The sequence below is a fragment of the Zonotrichia leucophrys genome, chromosome 12 (assembly GCF_028769735.1).
Source record: "Zonotrichia leucophrys gambelii isolate GWCS_2022_RI chromosome 12, RI_Zleu_2.0, whole genome shotgun sequence".
Taxonomy (NCBI): domain Eukaryota; kingdom Metazoa; phylum Chordata; class Aves; order Passeriformes; family Passerellidae; genus Zonotrichia; species Zonotrichia leucophrys.
Genome location: NC_088182.1, coordinates 11977415 through 12002200, shown reverse-complemented (window position 1 = coordinate 12002200; position 24786 = coordinate 11977415). Strand labels below are relative to the sequence as shown.

At 37.6% G+C, this 24786-nt stretch overlaps 1 protein-coding gene across 31 annotated transcripts in view; it reads left to right on the top strand.

The window, feature by feature from the left end:
- Positions 1-24315, top strand: part of SLMAP (sarcolemma associated protein) — a 73223-nt gene extending 48908 nt beyond the window's left edge. For 12 of the 31 annotated variants that reach the window (XM_064723682.1, XM_064723674.1, XM_064723665.1 and 9 more), the window contains 10 exons: positions 4294-4350; positions 7711-7794; positions 8053-8112; positions 12748-12870; positions 13458-13532; positions 14596-14916; positions 15726-15843; positions 16125-16296; positions 17715-17849; positions 22375-24315. In XM_064723682.1, the coding sequence (XP_064579752.1) occupies positions 4294-4350; positions 7711-7794; positions 8053-8112; positions 12748-12870; positions 13458-13532; positions 14596-14916; positions 15726-15843; positions 16125-16296; positions 17715-17849; positions 22375-22464 (1235 nt within the window). In that variant the 3' untranslated portion in view covers positions 22465-24315. Of the gene's footprint in view, positions 1-4293; positions 4351-7710; positions 7795-8052; positions 8113-12747; positions 12871-13457; positions 13533-14595; positions 14917-15725; positions 15844-16124; positions 16297-17714; positions 17850-21277; positions 21368-22374 lie in introns of all 31 variants that reach the window. The other 19 variants (XM_064723685.1, XM_064723668.1, XM_064723678.1 and 16 more) reach the window with 4 other exon arrangements.
- The last annotated feature ends 471 nt before the right edge of the window (positions 24316-24786 follow it).

Here is a 24786-nt window from a genome sequence, read left to right as displayed (position 1 = left end):
AGTCCTGTCACTGTTGAGAAGGAAAAGTGATCAACAGTATCTAGTAAAATATTCTAAGATGGTAAAGAAGTACTGATAAGGGTAAAATTAAGATAAGTGGATTTATGCTTACCCTTTCTCAAGCTACAGTGAAAGAACTGCCAGGCCTCAACTGCTTCATTTTTAAAGGAATTAATAGAGTTCAAAAGAGCTCAGGATTTTGCATTTTTTATGACAGTCTAAGTTTTTACTCTCACATCAAGAAAAATTCCAAATCATTGACTCTTTTATTTCTTCTTGGACTGAAAGTTTACCTTTTCCATATTCAAATATGTTTAGTCTGGCCTCACAATATCATGAGGTTAAAAGCTGCAAACTGTAGCATCTGTTTTTTGCCTTTTGTATGTAAATGTTGCCCTTCAGTTCTACTCCTGCTCTTTGCTCTGTGTAGCATCAAGAGCTGGGGACTCGTGGGGAGAAAAATCACAGTTCAGAGATTGTCAGGAAATGAAGTTTTAAGGCACACAGCAAAGAGTGTAGAACAATATCATACAGACTGGCAGTACAGAGCAAGAATATGGAGCTCATCATGGGGTAGTATGCTGGGGTTTTATTACTTAAACAATAATAATAAAAATCCCAGAAACCAGATGGTTTGTAAAATCCAGCTTCTGTAGATTTTTAAAGGTATTATGTAATTATTTTTATTTTTTAAGCACAGTGCTCTCACAACACCATCCAGTAACATGTCCTGACCTCTGACATCTGTGGAGTGTTATGAAATCTGGCTCTGAATGATCTGGGAAGTCTCTTACTTTCTGATCATTACATCCAGTTCACTTGTTGCTCATTCCATAGCTTTTTTTTTTTAGTAACCACTGATCAAAATCAGTGAAGAGCAGAAGTCATGGTGCTTCTTTTTGATCAGTCCATGATATGCATTATTAGCCAAAATGTGATGATGTATAGACCAAAGTGAGGTTTGTTGCCCTGCTCACTTCCTGGCTTTCACTCCAGTCTAACTCTTCTTTATTTGTGTCCTTTTTTCCCCCCTTACTTTGTGATTTTTGCATTTGATTTTAAATGCAAGTCAACTTCCTTCTTTTCACCAAGCTCATTTTTGCAGATTTATTAATAGTAAGTAGTTTTTGGATGGATTGAATTAATTATTTTTAACTTTTCCTTTGACCTGCAGGTGTCTAAATTAAAACTGTTTAGTATCACTTTTTTCAGATGGTTGGAAATTTGTGCATTGAGGGACAGGTTTTTTATTGGTTTTCAAACCTGGCCTACTTCAAAGACTACTTTGATGGCAAAATATAAATGTAGAGGGGCCATGTTAGTTAAGGGATAATTGTAATGTTAACAGATCTTAGTTATTATATTGCACATAGTGATAGGCAACCTAAATCTAAAATTGAGTTCTTAAATTGAAAATACAGGAAATGCATAAAAACCTAAAGGAAATCTGGCTTTAAGCTGCAGAAGAAAATATGAATTATCTTAAGGACTAACTGAGAACTTAACTTCACAGCAGATTGTGTCAGTAACAACATTAGTTTATGTACCTCTCTGCTTTCTGCTAAGTAGGAACTGGATAGTAGGAAAGCTAAAGTTCTTTTGTGCCAGAAATTCAAGCTGAGATTCCTACCCTAGTTTATCTTTTGGTAGCCAAGATTGCATGTCTTGATTCAGGGACAACACTAAGTGATTTAAAAACAAATAAAGTTTATGAAGTTTTCTGAAATAGTAAAATTTAAAAATGCAGAGATTTGAAAGAGCTGTTTCAAAGAAGATGTCTCTGTCTTTTTTCCCCTCATTGTTGTCTAGATTCTGCCATTTTTAATGACTGGGATGGTAACAGTGAAAAATAAGATTCTATGGAGTTCAGCAATACCACTGTTGCATCTAAAATACCATATCTGTAGTATCTAAATACCAGCATGCTGAATTCATCTATTTTTTGTTAGCTTATGCCATGTATTAATGGTAGCATTCTTGAAACACAGAGAATGTTGACTTGTTCTGGAAGTGAGGAGAGGTGTCAGTCCAAGTGCAAAACCCTGGCTGTGCCAGCTTTGGGGCAGGCTGGGCAGAGCCCCGTGTGCTGCTGCTCCAGGTCCTGGCTGCAGGAACAGTGCCAAGGATGTACCTTTTGGACAGAATGGTCCAATCAAGTAGTGGACTCTAGAAAACAATAAGCCACCATGGAAATGGAAAAAAAAAAGGCAAAAAAACCCCCATGCCTGCAGTTTCTTTTAGTCATGGAACCAGAGTGTAAAGAACTGATGCAGAAGTTTCAGTCTGGAAAACATCTGTGTCAAGAAGGGTAGTTTGTTTTTTATTAGAGTTATTTATTCAGGGTTTAACAGTTACTGCATTGAGAAAGCTAGAAGATGCATCCATCCATAATGCTAAATTTTCCTCTGTAAGCTGATTACAGAAGCCTATTTTAAGCTAGCAGTCCAGCATGGTTGAGCTGTTACCCCTTCAGCTCAGTTGAAAGCTGCTTGTTTTTGCATTCAGCTGTTTTATTCAGATCTACAGGGAGAATTCCCCAGCTTTTCTCTTGCTGCCTTCCCTTCCACCCCTCTTCCAGCCACAGCTCAGTACTGGAGTAATCATATATGAAGACTTTTGTTTAGATTTATTTTATTTTAAAATGGAAGAAGAGTCATGGTATCACTTGAACTCCTGACTTTTGTGGCTGCCAGTAACTTGATTCCCTCCACAGTGCTGTCCTCTGTCTAGGCAGTCATTCTCACCAGCTCTGAGGAACTTGAGGCTGTTCTGAACTTAGATGATGAGTGATCTCCTACAGTTGCTTGAGACCTAAAGCCAGTCCTGAAATCCAATGTGCTGTTCCATGTGTTTCTGAAGCAGTGTTAGTAAAATGTTACATTAATGCAGAATAATATTTGTAGATAAAAGTAGGTGAAGGGAACATCTCTTTTCCACTGGCTTATCTGTCTGTGTGGGAGAGGGCAGAGTACAGGACAACCTTTTGGCCATGAAAACCCTTCTTCAGACTTGAGGGCTTTTTGTCTGAAAGTTTGTCTGCCATCTAGGTTTGTAAAAGATCTCTCCTCCCAGATCTTGTCCTGCATCTGTCCTTAGGTTGTCATAGTTGCAGCAACATGCCATCAGAGGAATAGAGGGACAAGTTAATCTTCAGAGATACTTGAAGCTGAAAAAGCTTAAAGTCAAGTTTTTTGAAGAGGACTTACTGTCATCCAGCTTCTTTAGTCTGAACTCTCCTGTTTGTGCTGTTCATTCAGCCTTCTCTGTGTCTCTTTGCTGTTGACAGCACATGGAGTATCCAGCAAACGGCATTGCCTGCCTGGTTATCAGGGATCTGACAGGGACACCATGGAGGGGAGGCAGAGGCAGCTTCTCAAAGCCTGATATTTCAGGGACTGACAGCTTTCAACATGGACTAGACTGTAAAATCTGCTGCACAGAGATTGAGGACGTGATCTGTCAGATGGGATCCTCGATACTTCTGTGTTGGCATTGCTTCTTAAGGAATTAGAAATAATGAAATCTCATCTGCAAAAAGAAATGAATTATTCAGTAGTTTTTTTAGTGTCCTTCATTAATCCAGTCCTATTCTTCCCTTGGTGTTCTTGTTTATCTTCATAGCCTAGCAGGAGTTAGGATGAAGTTAGCAATCTAGTCTCAAATTCCACTTCTAAGATTTTGGTGCACCTCACATACATGTGTAGACTTCCCTGAAGTAGACTTTGGATAAGAACTGCATTTTCATGAACCTGAATGTAATGCATTCCTAGTTTTTGGAGTTTTGTGCAGCTCTCTTAAAAGGTTTAAACAAAGAAAGGCTGTTTCTGTGTGCATTTCACAGGCACTGTTAAAAGCAGTGGTGATGTTGAGGGGACTTCTCTATTGCTGTTTTACTGTGGTGCATTTTTAGGTTTCTGCTGTGTTGGGTGGATGTCTGTTTCATGCAGCCGGCTCTTCAAATTCCTTTTTTGATAACTAAACTTGAGAAACATGTTAATTATTTGTTATTTCTGATTATTTTTATTAAAGTACATAAAATTATTTTTTCTAAATTCTCATTAGTGAAGTGCAGCATTATGTAAGTTAATAAGGAGAAATAATTATGCACTGTATCACAAAGTTCTGGTAGGCTTGTGTGCTCTGTTTCATTATTCCTTGCCAGAATAAAGTTTTTGTTCAAGGCTGAGTAGGAAGTAATATTATCAGCTTTTAATTTGGTCATGGAATGTACTCTACGTAGATGCGTGCAGGGAAAATTTGAGCTTGGAAAGTAACACTTATTTTGTTTGGCAGACAAGATCATAGATGAAGGACATCTAACCAAAGTGGAAGAAACAAAGCTTTTGAAAGGTTAGACTTCTGGATTATTTAACTGTTTTTGAAGCATGCTTTTTCTGTCACTCAGTGCATGTTCTGTGTTAAGCCAGCAGTTTGAGTTTTATTGAATACGCATTTGAAGGGAAATTCAATAAAGGGGAGGGAAATTGTTTGCTGAACTCTACTCCAAATACTCTTGTAGGCTAAAAAGATTTAATGGAAACCATTTTTTGAGTGCATGAAATGCTAGTCTCAATGTTGACTGAGTTCTTACTTGGATATGCATTTTAAAAAAAAGTAGGTTTTGTAAATTCATTTCAAGCTTTAGTGTCTGCATGAATTCCAAATGGGATTTTGGTTTTATTGTTGGGTTACATAGAAATAATGTTTGGTGTGATTTAAGTTTCAAATAAGTGTATTTTAATTTGATTATTTTCTATCTTATCTCATAACTTTAAGTATTAACCTCCTAAATGTGTCTTTTACAAGTAAAATATATCTGTGACTCTCCAGCTCTTTTCTCTAATGTATAAAGCCAGTTAAATTAAAGGAGCTAATTAGAAAAGACTTTTCAAGGAACAGTCACCCTTACCTTACAATGCCAAGGTCAGGACTGGTGACAAGTGTGCGGGTCAATGTTTCTCAAGTGTCTAATAATGTAAGATTGTTTGGACTTGCAGGCTCACTCCTCTCCTGCAGCTTTTTATTGATGTCTGGACAGACTGCCTCAGTTCTTTACCCTCTGAGCTTCTGCCAAGTGTTGTTGTGTTGAATAAATGTTCGTTTGCTAAAAGGTCCAGTGTTATAGAGATATTTTAATTTGTCTTCTCTTCCTTTAGTGAATGGAATGGCCCCTTTAACTCCTTTCTGTAGTGAGGAAGCTATAGACCAGGTGCCATATTTGGCAAAAGAATGCATACAATAACTGTAACGTAACACTTGCATGCCCCTTCCATTGCAAAGCTCTGAGCTATTTTTAGTGTTTGGTAATATATTCTAACTCATCAAGTATGATGTCAACACATTTTAATATACTTTATCACTTTGGCTATATTTATTCAGCTCAGTTTTATTATGGGAAATAGGAACAACTGCTGTGATATAATATAGTACAGAAAAGAGTTTTGTGCTTACGACTCTGGTTCCAGAATAGGAAGCAAGTTTCTAATAATTTATCTTCTGCTGTTTCACGTGTAGAACTGGTGCATCTTTCCTCTGGTGCCTCATCTTTTGTGCTTTGTTTCAGAGAGGGAAAGAAGCTGGTGGACCAAGGGTGGGTGGGAGGGAAGTATATAAGGGGGTGCTGTGGCAGAGAGAATTAATCCAGTGGCTGGAACTGCACAGTTCCTCCCATTTTGCACAGAGCAGGGAAGCTGTATTTCCATGGATGCCCAGATATGGTAAAGTTAGTTGCATGTGGATCTTGCTCAGCTTAGTGTGCTTCTGGATCGGCCACTCATTGAAGTGACATGGGTGAGGCTTTTAGGTTATACTTTTTTAAAATAATTATTTAATAATTATTTTTTTATTAAGAAATTAATGTGTTGGTTTAGTAATTATTACAGTTTTAGTGACAATCCTGTGAGCTTGTTTCTATACGATAATGTACAATGTTTTGATTAGAAACACCTTTAGATATTAGTTAAAAATAAGATCCCTTTTTGTTTTAGCAAAGAACCACCTACCCCCAGAGATTAGGTTTTTAACTACAAGCAATCATTATGAATTTTGAAGTCTGCTAAAATGGGAATTGTGTTTGTAATACCTGCCGGGTCTGAACCTCTGGTGTGCTTTAACTGTACAGGTGCTTTTCCCCTTCCTCTTCTCCGGTGATTTCAGTTGCGTTAGGGTGGGAAGAGTCTCCCTCTTCACCAGCTGCTTTGTTTCTACTTGCTGCCTTCTGTTTCATGGATAAGTGGATGTTAATCTGGCACAGAGTTATAGAAAACTTTTCATCTTAGATTGAGAAAACTTTGTGGGTTTTTTCGTTTTTTTTTCTCTCCGTGTTCTGTCATGTTGATTTCCTCATGCAGCCGCACAGATTGTCTCCAGTTTCCGCTTCTTTTGTTCTGGGGGAAGTTAGTTCTGTGTATTCTCTTGTTATTTGAAAAGATGTCTTATTATTCCCTTGGTTTTTACTTATTTTCATATACTAACCCTGTTGTGTAACACGATTTATTTACTGATGTGCTCCTTTCGTCCTGTGTCCTGGTACTTCATTGTTGCATGCCTGTTATCTGTATGTGGTGAAATTATTTGTGTTCCCTGTGCTTTTCTCCATGGATGGGAGATGTCTGTGCCCTGGGAATTCTGTACTGACCCCTTTTCATATAATGACTCTGCTGGAATTTGAGACTCAGAGGAAACCTCTGGTAACCTGCAGGTGGGCAGCAGAGCTGTCAAAGCAAGGCTCTGAATAGGCAGCCAAGAAAGATTTCATTTTGTATAACCTCACCTGTATGTTGGTGACAGTTCCTTGCTGACAGACCTGCTGGGTTAGCCCACACCAGAAATTATCTGCTCTTTTCAATGGACCTATCAGAACTAAACAGTAATTGTTATTTAAGAAAAATTTTTTAAAATTTATGTCCGTCATGTGTAATATTTAGACTGAGTCAGGGGTGATTCTGTGTGGGACAGAGATGCACTGGTGTAATAAAATGTCTTTGATTTTGAAAATATGTGGTCTAAAAGTCTAGAGCTGGGGAAAAAAAACCCAAAACCAAAAAATCCAACCAAAAACAAAACCAAAAAAGCCCATCAAAACCAACTGTGTGCCTTCACTGGGCTGCTGTAATAAAAGTGCTGAATTATATATGAACAGATATTTCACAAGGGTAATTTTTTTGTGGGAGCAACATAACACTTTCTCTTAATACAATTTAAACTGAAAGTTCTTTCTAGAAACTCATGTATTAATTTATATTGCTGTGGTTCTTTAATGGTTCACACCATGCTTCTTTTGAACAGTACGGTATGTGCAAGTCTTGTTATTATGTAATTTGTTCAAAATATTGAAACACAATTTTATTCTTTACAGCAGTTTCTTTGACTTGCTACAGTCTCTGCATTGTTCTAGTTCTCTTTTCTTATTTGTTTGCTGATTGAATCAGCTTTTGCACAGTTCCAGCTGGCAAGAGCACAGCATTAACCCAGGCTCAAGCTGTGCACGAGGCGATTGCATCCCTTATTAGAGGCTAGGCTGGGTTAATGATTCCAGAGATGCGGAATCCATTTTAGCCCAGGCTTGCAAAGAAATAAGCACCCAGCAGGTTTTTAACTGTTTCTTGAACCAAGTTGTTTTCTCTGGACATTTAGCAGTAGTTTGGTGTACAGGAGAAATGATGAACAAAGCATTTATTGATTGTAGTTGCTTTTCCTTGTCTCTTGCAGAAAACCAAGCACGAGTCAAAGAATCGAACGATTTGTCTGACACCCTTAGCCCGAGCAAGGAAAAAAGCAGCGACGACACTACAGGTAAGAGTGTACTACTGAGATTTGTCTAACCTCTAATTGGTTTAAATTAAATCTAGGTAATTAGGAGCATTTTCTTAAAATCATGCAGTATATTATCCATAGAGACAAGCTTAGAGCAGTGTGGTCTATTTTGTGGCTTCATAATTTGACTCCTGTAAAGTGAGAAGGACATAAAATCTTCTGTCCATGTAAAGAATGTGTATATGAGAACTGTCTGCAGTCTGCCTGCTCTCTGAAAGGTGTGGGGTTTCTTTTTAGATGCTCAAATGGATGACCAAGATCTAAATGAACCTATTGTCAAAGTAGCTCTTCTAAAAGGTAAACAAATTTACTTTTTCAATTTCAGATGCATAATCTGTATATGTAATCTTTTTATCTACCTTGTTTTTATAAAATAAAAAAAATATTTAAAATAGAATTCTGGAATTCAAAGATGTTAATCATGTAGTAGGGAAGAGTTAAATTTAAATGTTAGTAATGACTCCTTTGAGTGATATAAAAACACACTTGTGAGTGTTGCTATAGAAATCATCTGTGTATAAATGTAATCTCTGTACTCACCAACGCTGTTCTAGGAATTTACATGTTACAACTTGGACTTGAGAATTAGAGTCAGTACACCTTTCAGATTATAGCTGGGGAGAGGAGGGATTGTTCCACCACTGACATTTTTTAAGCATTTTACTTGTATAGCTTCCATCACTGTCAGAAATGCTTCTGTTAGTTTGCAGTGATGGGTGAATCAAAACAAGATTTTAGATTTTCTTTTTTAACACAGTCAAGATTGGAAGTTTGTATTGTAACTGTATTTGGAATGATGGCTGAGGCTTAGCTTTGAGCTTCGTTTCTATAAATGTAAAATTTTTATTGGTTTTTATGCATTGAAGGCATATACTTAATTAGCAAGCTGATATTTACATATTCATTACTGAAGATTTCTGTGGCATAATAATTATTACATTTAGCCTATTGAAAATCATTTTATGCTTCTTTAGCAATTAGACACTTGATAAGATCTGTAAAATTATGCTCCTATTGAGATCACAGGTAAAAGAATGTCACAGTTCTTTGTGACTCAGGAAAAAAGGAAACCATAACGGAATGTAGGAGACCTGTAAAAGAGCTTTCTCTGCAATTGTTTACACTCCCTAATTTTACGACAGAAAGGCTTCCAAAAATTGCACAAATTACTTTTGCTGTTTGTCAATGTGCATAAAATGGAGTTTGATGTTTCCCAGTGGACATCAGTTCAGCACAGCAGTTTAGAAAGAAGGGTTTGAGATACCGGGCATGTTCCAGTTGGGGTTTGCTGTAATATCTGCAACTAATAACAAGTATGTTCAGTGACTTTCTATGCTAAAAGGTAGACTTTGATAATGTTGTTTGTAGTGATTATAATAGTCTTATTTTTGGTTATAAAACTGAGGTTGGCAGCAACTTTTCTCTTCCTCTTGAGGCTATTTATGGGCCTTCCTATTTTGCTCTCACGAAACCATTAAAAAATATCTGTGCAATGAATCATTTGCCCTTTTAATTTTTATGAAGGGCCTGTAAACCCACAGTTTTGTTTGAGTTTTTTTTCAGAGACTGACTTCATGTGCCTGACTTTGTCCTAAAAAGGATCTGATTGGTCTCAGAAAGGTTTTCAAGTGGACTTGTTATGCAGCCATACAATTAAGGAAGAGTGAGAACATTTTTGATCTGGCGGCTGTTTGGAATGCAGAAACGGCCGCTGGAAAAGGCAGAGGTTTTGTTGAAATTTACAAAAGAAATTAATGGAACAGGAAAATTATGAGACTTCTGGTTGCTGTAGATTCCTCCAAGCAATTTTCCATCAAAATTTTTGAGTGCATTCAGGATTTGATTTAAGTTTCTACAAATCAGAATCTGGCAAGGAGGGGAAGGGGGGAAGCTGTGCCAGATGAGTTGGTTTTGTTTTTTCCCCCACAAGGTGAATGACTTTATTAACCATTCATCACAGTTCCCTGGACACTTCTGTTTAAACAGGCTGTTTGTGACTACTTATTGCCAAGTTTAGGGCAGGTAAATGTTGAACAGATGGAAAGGAGCAGTAAATGTCATTGGAGGACTGGTAATCTTGTTCTTACCAATGTCCTTGTGTTTTCATAGTAATTCCAAGCGTGATCCATGGAATCTTAGCAGGAAGTGTTTCAGCTGAGGATTTGCTGAATAGTGGTAATTTACATAAGAAATTTTGAAAATCAGCAGTGGTCTGTCAGCTCAGAAAGTTTGGGAACCATTGTTTTATGTCAGAATAACCAGATACTTTATTTTAAACATATGGTGCAGTTTCCTTCATGTGGATCTTATGAAGCTAAAAAAAAACCTCAGGGTTGAAATTGTTGTGTCTGACTTCACCTGAGTACCCTGAAAATTGTCTTCTAAATAACCTGAGAAATCGTGCAAAATTCTGAAGGTGAACTTTCAGAAATACCAGCCTGCTCATTAAGTTGCTTCCACAGGCCAGGCACATACAGATAAAGGATCAGTTAAGACCACAGCCTGGGTGGGCTTCTGTATTATCTCTGTTATAAAAAAAAATTAAATTAAAATGGTTATAAAAAAGTCTTTTAAACAATTTAAAAATTACCATTAGAGTCAACGTTAAGGGAAGCCTCACTGTATTTGTGTGGAAGACAAAGTGGTGTTAATTGAGAACATTTCTTAAAATGTGGCAAACTGATCACAGATTAAAATTGTCCACGAGGTAAAAAAATGAATGAGGAAGAAAAAATGCTGTACTTGACCTTTTTTATTTAATTCTTTCTGGCACCTTTTAGTAATTCATGGTAACTCCTTATTCTGCTTTGGGGACAGTTAGCCATGATGTGAATTTGCTTCTAAAGGGAACTCATTCTAAGCATCATGATATGTAGTAGTTTTATTGTTTGCCAATAGGGCAGTCCTACTTAGTGAAGAAGTACTTTTCAAAACTAGAATTAGCACCAAATTTATATTTGCTTTGAACTACAAGACACCTAATTTTCAGATTGGGTAAGACTAAGAAGCAAATATTTTCTTGTACTTATATTTCTTGGCTTTTGATTTGGAAGCATGTCAGGCACATGGAAATTCCCCTTTTGTGTTGATGTAGAAAAGAGTTTTCCTCTCATCTCTTTTGAAGCAGTACTGTCTTTTATGATGTGTGCTTTCATTGACTAGAAATTGCTGCCACCATAAAAGTTCATTTAGGGTGTCTGTTGTTGGATTTGGGACACTGCCTCTTTATCAGGCATGGTTTGAGCATAATTTGTCGACTTCCTCATCCATTTCTTCTGAAAAGTCTCATTAAAGAGGGTTGGAAGTCTAATTGCTCTAAATCTTTATCCATGAGAAGCTAAGAACAAAACATATTCAGTAAAGAGAAACTTGGATTTAGAGCTAATAAACCATAAAACAAAGTATTTGGATGAAATATGTAGTCCTCTCTGTTCTTTCTGCTCTCATAATTTTGTTCTGAAAAAGTCTAAAAGCACATGTGTGTTCTCAGCTCTGCTCAAACCCACCAGTTCATTATTGTGAGAGCAGGAAAAACAGCCCCTTGGAGAGATGCAGTATGAAGACTTTAGCATGATTTGCTAAACTATTTTCTTAATTAAGAGAGCAAGGAAAAAAATCTATAATTGTTTTATTGATAACATATACAGCTGAATATGAATGTCAAAAGTATAATGATGAGTTAAATTATAGTTTTGGGGTTTTTTTCCTTATTAATGCAAAGTCCAGACAAACCAAAATAATATTTTTCTAAGCCTTTATCTTAAATCCATGTGCTCTATAGTTGCAGACATTTATTGACCAGGTAACTGTGTAGGCTTTTTTTTCCACCCCCTCTCATGATACACAGCTGGAATTCTTTCACCAGTTTTCTTCCTTTACCTTTCTCACCAAACAGGCTGTATATCAAGTTTCAGCCCTCTACCCATAGAGTTTATTAGTGCTGTTTGTCCCTGCTGAAAGATCAGTTTGTGCACAGATACTGCTTAAGGAAAATCTAGTAAATGAGAGTTTGCTGGCTTTGCAGATGCCTGCAGGCTGGAGTGTTCCTGCATCTCATTTCTAGATGTGGGCCCATTGGAGGACACTGCTCTTAGTAACAAATACTGTTTTCCTCTCTTAAATTCCTCCAAAACTTCAGCTGTAAAAGTATTTTATTTTCTGTGACTGCAAGTCTTCTCTTACAAGCCTAAGAGGCATTTGATATGTGTTTTAGCTAATGCAAAACTTATGGGGAAGAGCAAATGTTTTTATTTAGAGTTTAAATCATGTGCATAGATTTATGATCATATTAAAGACATACTTAGTAGTTTAAGATGCAGTTTTAAAAAAAATCAAGTGCAATATTGATCTTACTATTCACTAAGGCCACTAAATGAAATAAGGAGGTTGGAATTTTTCTTCTTTTTCTTAATTTTATTTTAGGAAATTTCCCTAAATTTTTCCTTTCCTTGTTGGTCCCCAGAGGGAGAGGGAGAGGCTGAGCCTGGCAATGTGGTGGGTGGGTGGCAGCAGTGAATCATGGAATAGCAGCTCTGCCTGAGCCTGTGCACTGAGACAGGCTCAGGGCAGCTTCCTTTACAAAGAGACAAGTTGTAAACACAGCCAAGGATTGTCTTAAGCTTTTGTTGTTCCATGTTTTTGTCAAAACAGAAGTCCTTGCCAATTTATGCAGTTTTTTTAAACTCTCTAATTCTTTCTTGTTAATTTTTGTTTTACATTGCATGTCATGTGTAATGAATGCTTTAAGGTTTGCATATGTTTTACTGCTTTTAAAAGTATATTAATATTTTTGCTAATATTTGCTTAATCTAATTTTGAGTTTACTTTAACTAACTTTTGAAGATTTGAGTAAAAAGTTGCCAGTCAGCACGTGGCAGTGCAAATGAAGCTGTTGTACAAACTTATGATTCAAAGAAAATGTTCTTTTGTCAGATGAATTGCAGGGTGCACAATCAGAAACTGAGGCTAAGCAAGAAATTCAGCAACTGCACAAGGAGCTGATTGAAGCCCAAGAGCTAGCTAGGACAAGTAAACAAAAATGCTTTGAACTTCAAGGTGAGACCCAGATCAACGTGGTTCTGTAGGGTATTCATGAAAATTGTATATATTACAATTTTCAAGTAGTTCAAGACAAACCAACATGTTTACATAGTATTGAGTACATCCTTGAACTCAGATTTCATCCTTATTTCAGTTAGATAATGGATGTAATTGAATGTCTTCAGTGGTAGCTCTTTGTTAGATCATCCTGTCAGCTATGTAGCTCTGTTGTTTTTAAGAGGAAATAGTGTAGTTCAGTTTAATTGCATATTGTTCAGTGTGCATTAGAGGTTATATTTACAATCTTTTTTTTTCCTTCCTCTCACACCAGTTTGCATTTAGTACACATGGAGTTTTCAGATCAGGCAACAAATTGTATAAATTTCAAATTAATTGTAATACTACCACAATAATGCAATGATGTCTTAGTATTAACTTTTATTAAACTACTTACACAGTTTTACTACCTTTGATAACTTTCTGAAGTAATATGTTTGCTTAATCTTTTCACTGAAGGAGAGATTGTGACTAAAATTAATTACACAGGTGAAATTCATGTTACTAACAAAAACTCTTGGGCACATTTTCACTTTTATTTGTAGCTCTCTTGGAAGAAGAGAGAAAAGCATATCGAGTGCAAGTTGAAGAATCCAACAAGCAAATAAATGCTCTGCAAGGTAGGAAATTTTTTTCCCCACTCTTTAGGGAAGCTGTATAGTTTTGACTGTTTCTGTGGCATCATAGTCACTAAGAAAGGAAAATGTTTAGTTGAGTGTATGTTTTAAATCTGATTTCTTTCACCATATCTTTGAATGTTGTTGTGGAATGTTTCCTTTAAATTCCTATGGTTGTAATAGTAACTTAAAAATGCAAAAGGTGTAATCTGTAATAGGTACCTCTTCTTCATCTCCTTTTAGTCTTTCCCAGTCCTAGATGATCCAGGGATTCTTACTGTGGCTGCCTGCACAGCACTCAGAAGCTTTCTAGGTGTTTTGTGCTAGTCAGTCTCTTCACTTCATTCTAGGATCCTTTTAAAGGAATTTTTCATCCAGATCCACATCCAGCATCAGAGCATTCAGTAAAGTTGCTGCAACAGAGACCCTGTCCACACCTTTTTGAAAATTGATATCATCAATTGTGCTCATTTCAGCCCAAAATGGATACAGCAGGATGTAACCCATGATTTACACAAGTTCTCAGTCAGGTGTTCTGTATCACATTAGCTTCTCATCCATGCATGTGAGTGAGCTCGTTGGGAAGAGTCCATCAGTCTGTCCAGCCTTAGGGTCACAAAGGCTGTGTTATGTTGTCACTTCCTCAGAGCAAGTGTTAGTTTGTAACGCTACTCAGGCACTCAGGGTTAGGGTTACCCTAGGGTTAGGGTTTGAAAACCACAAAGCCCAGGGATCCAGGCACACTGCAGCTGAAAAAGGCATCCCCAGGGGAACACAAAACTGCCCCAACATGGCTTCCTCCGCTGCTCTTTCCTTGCAAAAGGCCTTAGTCCTAGTCTGCATTTACTGCCGAGGTTTAGGGTTTTTCTTTCTTTTGACTCTGTGTATTACATGGCCCACATACTTGCCTCTTTAAGGTACAGCATTTGACAGGATATTTTTTTTCAATTGCATTAGGCTTCTTTAGCCCTGTTAAATATCAATGTGTTGAGAGAGGGAGGTAAGGTTTTTAAGTTTATTGTAAATGCATTTGAAAAAAATACTGACATGAACGTGTGCTTTCCAGCTCAGTTGCGAAGGTTACAAGAAGAAATTGAGAATCTTCGCAAGGAGAAGGAGAATGAAATTTCAACCACTCGAAATGAACTAGTCAGTGCTCAAAATGAGATTCTGTCACTTCAAAAAGTAGCAGAAAAAGCAGCCTCAGAACGAGACACAGATATTTCTGCCTTGCAAGCTGAGCTGCAGACGGTGCGAGCGGAGCTTGACCGCTGGAGGAACGATGCCTCGGACTATGAGAAAGAAATTGTCAGTCTGCAATCCCGGTTCCAGCTCAAGTGCCAGCAGTGTGAGGAGCAGCAGAGGGAGGAGGCCTCTCGCCTGAAAGGTGCTTGCTTGAAAGGATGTCCCAGAGCAGGGCTGCCAGAGCATCCTGCTGCTCACTGTGGTGGATGCCAGTTACTCACATCTCTGTTTCTCTGTCCCTCTGTAGTCACTCACTCTGTGTGCACACACACCTGTATGTATGTATCTGTGTGCACCAAGGCTTGTGGGGCACACAGAAAAAGACATTTTGCATGCTTCATTAAAGAGTTATTATCAATTATGCCTAAACTAACTTATGCCTAAATTACTGTTTGACATCAGTAGACCAAGTGTAATTCCACTTTTACAATTTGAGGGATTCATACTGCCAGAAAACCTCCAAGAGGACTTGTGTAACTTCTCTATAGTTTAAGAGTGCTAAGGGGGAGCTCCTGACTTTTTAATTCTACCAAAGTGTCACTAAAGCTTATTGCTTTAAACATTCTATTCCTTGAAACAGAGGCATGGTATTAGTGGTTCTCTTGCTATTTTGAAGCCTTGGAAATTTTCTTCAAATATACTTTTCTACCACTATTTCTAAAATATTAGAGTTGACCCATAAAAAGACTGTTTTCTACTTCTTTATGCTCAGAAAAAGCTTTAATGAAAAAAGTAACTTGTCAGGCACTGGGTCATAAACCTTATAACAGTAGAAGATAATGTAATGTTTTACAGGTGCTCATGAGAGAATTCATGTGACATGATTACAAACAAATATATTTGAGATTTATGGCTGATACCAGCTTTTCCTCCATTTATTAGGTCCTTTATTAGTTCCTTGAAGTAGTCATGAAATAATTTTACTTAATTCAATTAACTTATTCATTGCAGATGAACTTGAAAAGTTGAAGGCAGAGTGGATTGCTCTGGAAGCTGAATGTGTTAAACTGAGGAAGGAAAATACTTCACTTACATCTGAACTTCAGCGACAAGAGAAGGAGCTTTCTAGGTAAGGGCACAAGGTTTGTCTGGGGGGTTCCACAGCAGCTGAAGAGTTTTGCTGATGGTGATTTTTCCTCCCAAAAGTTAATTAAACACAGCAAGCTGTGGACATATATTTCAAAGCAAGACCATGGCCAGCCTTTTGTGTCAGCACTCTGCTAGGGAGGCAATAATGGTCTGTATTGGTATTTACACATCAAAACCAATGTGGTAAACTTTCAAGGGTGAAAAGTGCCAGTTTGTGTAAATTTAAAATGCATAAGGAATCAATTGGGTTTTGTTTTTCAGCTCTCAGAAACAGAGTTTAGCACTAACCAGCGATATAAGTGTTCTTGAAATGTCTCGGAAGGAACTTGAAAATCAGATGGGATCATTGAGAGAAAAACATCAACGGGATGCAGCCAGTCTGAAAACTCAACTCAGTGAAGCTGAAAGTCAAGCAAAAGATTTTCAGAAAGAGGTAACATGAAATATTTCCATTTTGCAAGAATGTAATGCCCAATGACTGACCTGTTTAAGCTAAAGGAAAAGAGGCTTTTAATTCTTTACTTTTTCTGGTAAATATTTTTTTTACATGTTTATGGCAAGCAGTTTAAATGGTAGCTCTGAAAATATAAACTGGGAGTCAAATCTAAAAGGGAAGACTTCAGGTAAATACACATTTACCTGAAGTTTAGGAAGTTCTTTGAGAACTTCTTAAACTTTACTTACATGCATTACTGTAGTGAATTTACTTTTAAGATGTTCAGACAGGTAAACCATTATTCAGAGTCTTCATGAACATTATAGTCCAGAGTTTCTTTGGCTGTTATGAGTCAAAGTTAATTTTCACAGTATAATCTTCCCAGTTAGATTTGAACTCTTCTGTTTGGCAATGGGACTACATATTCTTTACAAAGATCTTTTATCTTAATGGATTTGTAAGTGCATAAGGAAGAGTCAGCATTCTGAGCATGTATTTAATCTGCCTGGCCTCTAAAGATTGTCTGGACAAGGCCATAGTCTCCAGCACTTAACTTACTTCCTCTTATGAACATTTTGAATGTTTCCCCAGTCACTGCTCTTTGTTTCTTTTGCAGTCCTTTTGTTTACTCCATGATTAATTCATTCATGTCACATTCTTTACAATTCTCAGAATCTGAAAATCCCAGTTGTCCTAATCTCTGTTTTGTAATCAGATCAGTATTTGTAAAGATGCCTCATCTTCTAAATTTGTGGTGAATGCCAGTACTGAAGGTCATTGGTTCTGTCCTTACTAAGCACAGTCAGGAGGACTGCTAGAATAGGAAAAATGGAATGTGGGTTTGAAAAAGGAAAAGTTACCCATTCTGTAGGAACATGTCCCATTCACCCAGTACTGTTTGTACTTGACCCACACTGAGGATTGTGGCATAATGTTTTTTTAATGCCTGCCTTGCTCTTATGTTTGAATTTGCTGTGTGGAAGAGAATTTGATTTACTTCATACAGAGTGTTGAATTTTGCACCTATTAGAGGGGTGTAACCTGCAGCCTAGATGTAAGACCACTATTCAAATGTGAAGTACTCCTTGTTCCCCCATTTCTTGTTTCATCTTTGTAGTTTTTACAGTCCTTTCCAATATGATAATGAATAACTGGTATGAGAGATTAATTAAAGCTTTGCATTTACTTTGTATTTCCTTGGGTCTGGTAGTCCTAGCCCTGCCAAGCTGGGCAAAAAAAATTTAATTTAGAAAAAAAGGAAATCTAAATTCTACCCTGCTTTTATGAAAAGAGAGTGCAGTGATGCAAGGCGAGTTAGTCTGGGCAGATGACAGCGAAGGGAGCTGTGTGCTAAGCAGATGTCAGCATGTGCTGGGTGTCCAGGGGTCCACACATTGTTCTCTCCTTGTCTTTAGTATGAAAGAACACAGACTGTGCTCTCAGAGCTGAAGGCCAAGTATGAGGTGGCTGAACAACAAAACCAGTCACTCACGGAGGAGCTCAAACAATGTAAAGAAAACCTGAAGCTGCTACAAGAAAAAGGAAACAATGTAAGTCTGTACCAAATATGTGGGGAAGTCAGGTTATGACACTGGCAATTCTGTTGACTGAAGGAATATGGAAGAGTCATATAGAAAAGGATGGACTTTTAGAGAAAAAAATGGGTACCATATTATGCAGAATTCCCTTTTAGTCCTACCTGTGCAGATTTGCAGATCATTACACTGTTACAATTACACATGAAAGTTAAATTTACAGTTGCTTGACAGTTTAAAGTATGTCCTTAGATACCTGCTCTCTTGAAAATATGTGGCTTAAGTACTAGTGAACCAGAACTAAGTAAAATTTTCTGATTTCAAAGAATGATACAGGGGCAATAGCTGACAAACCTGTATGCAAATGAATTGAGTAAACCTTTTCAAGCTGCTCTCATTTTATTGGTATTGATTACAATGGATGTTCCCACCTTACTCTTGCTTATGCTTCTTAACCATGGTTATTTCTGGTGGGCTCATGCTTTAGGCAGTACAGCTGAACTGTCCTTTCTATTCACTAATGAAAACCGTGCTTTCTGGTTTTCAATTAATTGAAAGCTTGTATCATTAGAACTGAGTTGCCAACTAGAGACAACTTTTTATTTTACTGAGATTCTGAAATCTTCCAAACGTTAAGGGTGTGGCAGACACATTATAAGGTGGTCATAGCTTTATTTTAGGTCCCTTACAACCCTGGGGGGGCTGGTTTTGTCTTCCTGTACTGCCTCTTTGGCCAGTGCAGGGTGAACAGCTCTAAGGCACAGTACAAAACAGGAGGATATTAATGCTCTGTAACAGAATTTAGCAAACTGTTTCTCTGACTACAAGCAAAGTTTTACAGGTCCTATCCTCTAAATCAGCTGGATGCCTAAAGTTTGTATGAATATTTGCCATAATTAATTCTTGAATATAAACCTTGAACATCATGGAGCTGTCAAAGATGTAAAGAATGCAAAGCCTTTCTCACTTTTTTCAGACATATTTTCAGGAATATGATTTCAGCATTCTTTTGGAACCTGATTCTTGCTTAGGATTTTTCTGCAGTGCTCAGAGTTACTTGACTTACTTAAAGCAGAAGTCAAAAACAACCACACTAAAACCCCACCCCATTTTAATAGAAGAGATCACACTGAGTAAATAATTGTGAATGTGAGATTTTCTGCCCTGTTAAAAAGATTAATCTCAGAATCAAAATGATCAGTGGAAAAGGGGAAAAAGTAAAGAGTTGAAATACTGTGAAGGAAATTGGAGCACCTGATGAAAGTGGAAAAACTGAAAGGAGATTTTAGGGAGAATTAGAGGTGAGTATTTAAGTGAAAGCAGAAACCACAGCAGTTGCCAAAAGCTGCTTGCAGAAGAGGAGTTAATTGTGACAGTTGAAACCTGGAGGTCAGGGTGTGATGAAGAGCATCCTCCATATAAGGGCAAACTCACTGCTCACCAAACATTACTCACAGTCAGTAATGTAAAACATATCCATCTTGGGGATTGTTTCAAACATCATGGATACTGGGCTGAGTTCCAAGGTCAAATTTTTCAAGTACCATTGCCCCTTTATGCTGGAATCATTATCTGCTACTTCATTTCTGAGGACAGAAAGTGACTTCCCACTGTGGGATTTGTTCCTTTTTGCAGCCCATCTGTGTCTGAGTTTGCATATCTTCATATTCTAAAAAAAGATGCACAATTATATTGAAACATGCAGTTAAATGCTCCTTGACAACAGGGAGATTTGTTATGTATTGATAAGCTTGTGAGGGGAAAATCTAATAATGTGGAGGTGCTCTCATTGAATGTGATGGTATTTATCATTGGTTTCATTTGCCAAGAATGTGTGTAACTTACAAAAAGATATCTACAAAGTTGTTTGGTGAATCATCAAATGTTACAAAAGACAAGGCTTCTGTACTCCATTTGGGATATCATTTAAATATTAAGTTTTAATTTTGAAGTTTTACTTTTCTATGGCAGTGTTGTGTTTTTGAAATGCTTAGCGGTGTGGTGCACACTTGTGTCTGCATGCTTGTAGCCACTGGTTACCTCCTGATGCGCTTTACACAACAGATTTAATGATCTCAATGGTTTGAGAACATCAGCTGCTCTGGTTGATTTAAACCTCTGGCACTTTTTGAACACTGCTGTGATTATTTCTGCCAACGGGCTTTCTGTGGGAAGGTGGCACTGTGATTCGTGGCACCTGTGACACAAAAATAATCTTGCATGAAAAAGTCTTCAACAGTTACACATAATTTTTCTGTTAAGTATTTGCCTTGATTGAAAAAAATTGAACAAGACTGGAATACCTTCTGATATTCCTGTATTTTGAACCATATTGGAGGTTCTATAAATTAGTGATTCCTACAAATTCAAAACAGGATGAGATTTTACTTACTAATCACCATGTTTTAGAAAAGTTAAGCATGAATTTATCATTTATTTATTTGACTGAACAAAATCAAGGTAGCTTCAGCACAAACAGTTTTAAAAATATTCGGCATGGTTTGACCTTAACCTCTGTGTGTCTTTGTGTGTGCACAAATATATAGAGTAGGATACAGAGAAAGCAGATGTCTTCCAAGGACAGATTAAAAGCATTTAGGTCCATTTTTCTTTTAACTTTTCGTATCACAGATAGAGGCTGTTCCATCCAGAATGTGCAGTAGTTTCCATGAGTAGAGCACAGCTGAGAAAAAGTGTGGCTGGTTCTGAGGAGCCATAAGCTGGATGAGCCCTGCAGTCTGGCCAGCTGCTGGTTTGGCCCAGCTGCATCATTTGATGAGTTTTCAGAATTGCATTTGGTCACAAGGCTGCTGACCTGGCAGAGATGCTGAGCTTTGTGGTATCTCTGATAGAAATGTGCTTCTCTGCTTTGTAGTAACTGGATGTGGATTGTACAGTCACGTTACAATCCCACGGAAATGTCCGAACTATCGGGTTTGCCTGTGGACATAGCTGTAACTGATTCACTAGTGGAGGAAAAAAAATGTTTTTTTCCAGAGGCTGGTGATGGAAAATGGAAAAGGCTAACTAGCATGGAATGAAAAAATAGCTGAAAAATCCAATATTTGGTGTGAGTCCATCTCTCAAGAAATCCAAATAGGATTTCCTTTTACTTAGAAAAACTAAAACCAACTATAAATAAGATACAGGCAAATCAGTTTAACATTCATATTGTTTTCAAGTGCTAAATTCTAAGTTGTGACAAGAGGTTTCTTGGAACATTTTCTGCTTACTTCCCTTTATTTTTAAACGTCCTTGTTAATTTGAGTAGAATGGTGTACTAACTTTGTATACCAGATTAGACAATGCTATAATGTGTTAGATGTCTTTAATACATTTCACTTAAAACAAAACTTACTGACTTATTTTCCCCTCTCTAAATCATCTTTACCTGATTTGATTTATAGCACAAAGTGATTTTTAATATCCCTTCCCTTCTTTAGCCTTCCATATTACAACCCGTCCCAGCCGTATTCATCGGCCTAATCCTGGCTTTCCTGTATTGGTGTTACGGCCCATTGTGGTAGCGAAAGGTACAAGCACTACTGTTCAGTCAATGTATGTTTGTCCCTCACCTGTTTGTGCCATTTCTGTATCAAATAGTGCATGGTGAAATGCTCACAGGTGTTTCTCTACCTGAAGCAAACCCTTCATTTAATATGCCATTCTGTTGACACTGACGAGCTGAGCAATCCACTAATCATTTAACATCTCTGTGATTTCCTGAATTCTAACAATGAATTTTGTTCTAACTGGTGCTTGAATGTGCCTCTTCTAACTCGGTCTCAGTTTGTCTTTTGCAAATGGGCTGCCTTTTGCACAATGCTGCAATGCTAGGGCTTGTCAGAAAACTTAATTGCCTAATTAACTATGAAAAATGAAGAGTTTGCCTCTAATAATAAAATTCAACAAGCTTTGGTTCCTATCTATGGACTAAGAAATTCCTCTCTGACTCTAAACACTTTAATTTTTCTCACTATTGCTGATGGAAAGATGGGAAAAAAAGACAAGAAATAGGTGGTTGGTTTGTATTCTGAACTCTCAGCTTGCATTTTCTCTTGTCTCTCAGTGTGTCCTCCTCTTAAAATGCCATTGTTGTCATGCAATGTTGTGACAGTCTGTTAAAAATGGTGTTGTTAGGATCTGCTACAAACTAAGTCACAGATCTGGATTTAAACAGTCAAAAGTTAAAGATGTGCATAAACCTCTGTGTAGCCTTGAGCCATGCTTTAAACATCTCAAGCCTTGGCACGTTCAGTGGCAGATTTCTCTGAGGTGTGTGCAGTACCAAAGCTGGAACACGGAGCTGCCAAGAGTCCTCCAGCCCATCCTCAGTGCCCAAGAGCTGAGGAGTTGCTGTGCTGGAGGAACGTGGTTTGCTGTGGTGCTCCAGGTCAGGACTAGCCTGCAGCAGGGCTCCTGGGTGACACTGTGGTGATGCCTGCCAACAGGTACTCAGGACTTGCAGGAACCACCAGGTAAACTGATTAGTATGAATTAGAACAAATATGATATTGATTTCTTTTTTCTCTCCACACAGAGACAATGGCCTTGGATGCCTGTGATGGCAGCTTTGGTTGCTGTAACAGCCGTGGTGCTGTACCCAGGCCTAACCAGAGCTTCTCCATGAGAACTGTTGTTGAATCCATACACCGTCCTCCCTTTAGAAGCTGGCAACATTCATATACTGAGGGAAAACAGATTAATTCTCTTCCTTTTTACCTCTTAATACAGCACAGCTCTGCGTGAGAACAGCAGTAGGGTCATTTGCTTTAAACTGTATAAAATGTATCTGTCTATAAAGAGGGAATAAAATTGTGATTCATCATTCTGTGAGCAATATTTTTGCTTACAACTTCATGCAAGTTTTAAATTAGTATGTTGGGATTCTGAGTACTATAATGGTGGCCTAAAGCAGGCTTCTTGGTACCAAATTATTTATAATGGCTAGGGTTGTGGACACTGACTTTAGAATCCGATTGCTAGACTTAAAAGGAAAATACTGATTTGGTCATCCAAGCCAAGTAACCTTGCAAATACTTGGGAAACAGATGCAGTATGCTCAGTGCCTTTCAGTATGATCTATTTTTTTTTAAACTAGTGTATCATTTTACTTGCTGTTAGTCACTGAGCTGTTGGGAACAAGACATAAGAAAACTTCTCTTACTACGCCTTTCGAAGGAAGCATATTTTTCTTTCATAAGGATTGCTTTATTAATGGGTTTTGGGAATAAACACAATTCATGTCCAGCCTTAAAGAGATAGAGATGCAGATGGTGAAGACCAGCCTCAAGTATTTAGTGTGCGCGTGTGCGAGTGTAAGCATGTGTGTGTTCTTGAGTGGACTGAGGTGTTTCTGGGAGCAAGTACTTGGTCATTTGATGGACATAGTGCATTGATTCAACTTATGTTAACTTTAGTTTGAATGTAATTTATTAAATTTCATATATTTAAAGAGATACGTTCTTTAAAAGTATGAATACCTTCTCACATATCACATGTATCAGTTTATTTTTTCAGTCATTTGATACCTTCTGACTTGAGCTGGAGAAGCTCTTTAGAATAAGCTTTTGTGGACGTAACTTTTATTAAGAGAACTGCTACAGTACGTCTGTGATAGCTGAGAAAATCTAGATACAGAAAATACTACAAAATTGGAATCATACCTGATGAAGCGTTGTCAGGTGATGATTTTAATTTGGTAGTAAAATTTTGTGGCTCCTTATCACATGGCTGTAAGTATGATGCAGTGGTCCCCATTACAAAGTTTATTTTCCTTATCTAAGTAATATAACTATTGCTATTTGCTGACTTTTGGTGGGAATCACTGTAGTTAGTGCTGAATTAAATGTAGACAGTAGTTGTCTTGTTCAGCTCAACAGTTCTGTCAAAAAAGTTTATTAAAGACTTAAATAAGATGTTAAAGAATGGTAAAGTGATATGGCTCTGCTAAAAGAAACTTCAAAATAGGGAAGTAATCTCAGCAATTCAATTGGCTTTAAAGGATGTTATGGCAATCGACAGATAGTTTAAATATTTAAATAGAAATTTAGTATATAATTTACTTTGTGAGGTTTTAAGGGTCATTGTCCTTTAATTAAAGGTTCTATCTTAAGTTACGTGGGATTTGCTAATGGGAGGATTATTAGTTGGAGAAAATAGTCCACAAGTGACTTGTAGAAAATAACTATTGTCATTTAGTTCATTCATTTCATCTTTTTCATCCTTTTCAGTTGCAGGAAGCCACCCAACCACAGAACACTCGTATGCCAGTGGTACTTAGTACCTCTTGTATATAGGTTATTGCAAATATTGTTCTGAAATGCTTAACTTCAGAATTACATTTTTTTAAGTAATTAATTGTTTTAAATCTATTTTGTAAAGATATAAAAATACAATAGAATTTCTGGAGTACAGATTAAACTATTTGCACTAACACACGTGATGTGCATGATTTAATAAAATAACTTTACTCTCCCTATGCATGTTTGAGTTGAATGTCATTTGAAAACAAGAGATTCATGCTAAGTTTCTTTTGCACTAGATATTGCCACAGTTACTAGGCACAATGTCTGCAGCATGTCCAGTAAGAGTAAAAGACTTTTTTTTTTTTTTTACCTTTTATTTCACATCTGTGCTGGTTTAAGTTTTGGTCTAGCTGATCCCTCTGTCTGTGATTTTCAGAAGGAAGTGGAGTAGGAGAGAGTCCTGGAAGGCTTGGGAGCATATTGCCATGGAGGAGGAGGAGGAGGTGTTGGAGCTGCAGGGTGGATGTGCCGTGGCAGGGTGGTGAGCTGGGAGGAGCAGTGCCGGCAGGTCCTGGGCCGTAGAGGAAAGCCCTGAGGGGGAAGGGGCCTGATGCTGCCTCCCCACCTCTTCAGCATCTCAACCTCCCCGTTTGTCCCTGTTTCAGCCACTGTTTCCTTTGCTGGCAGCCTGAGGAGGTGGAGCC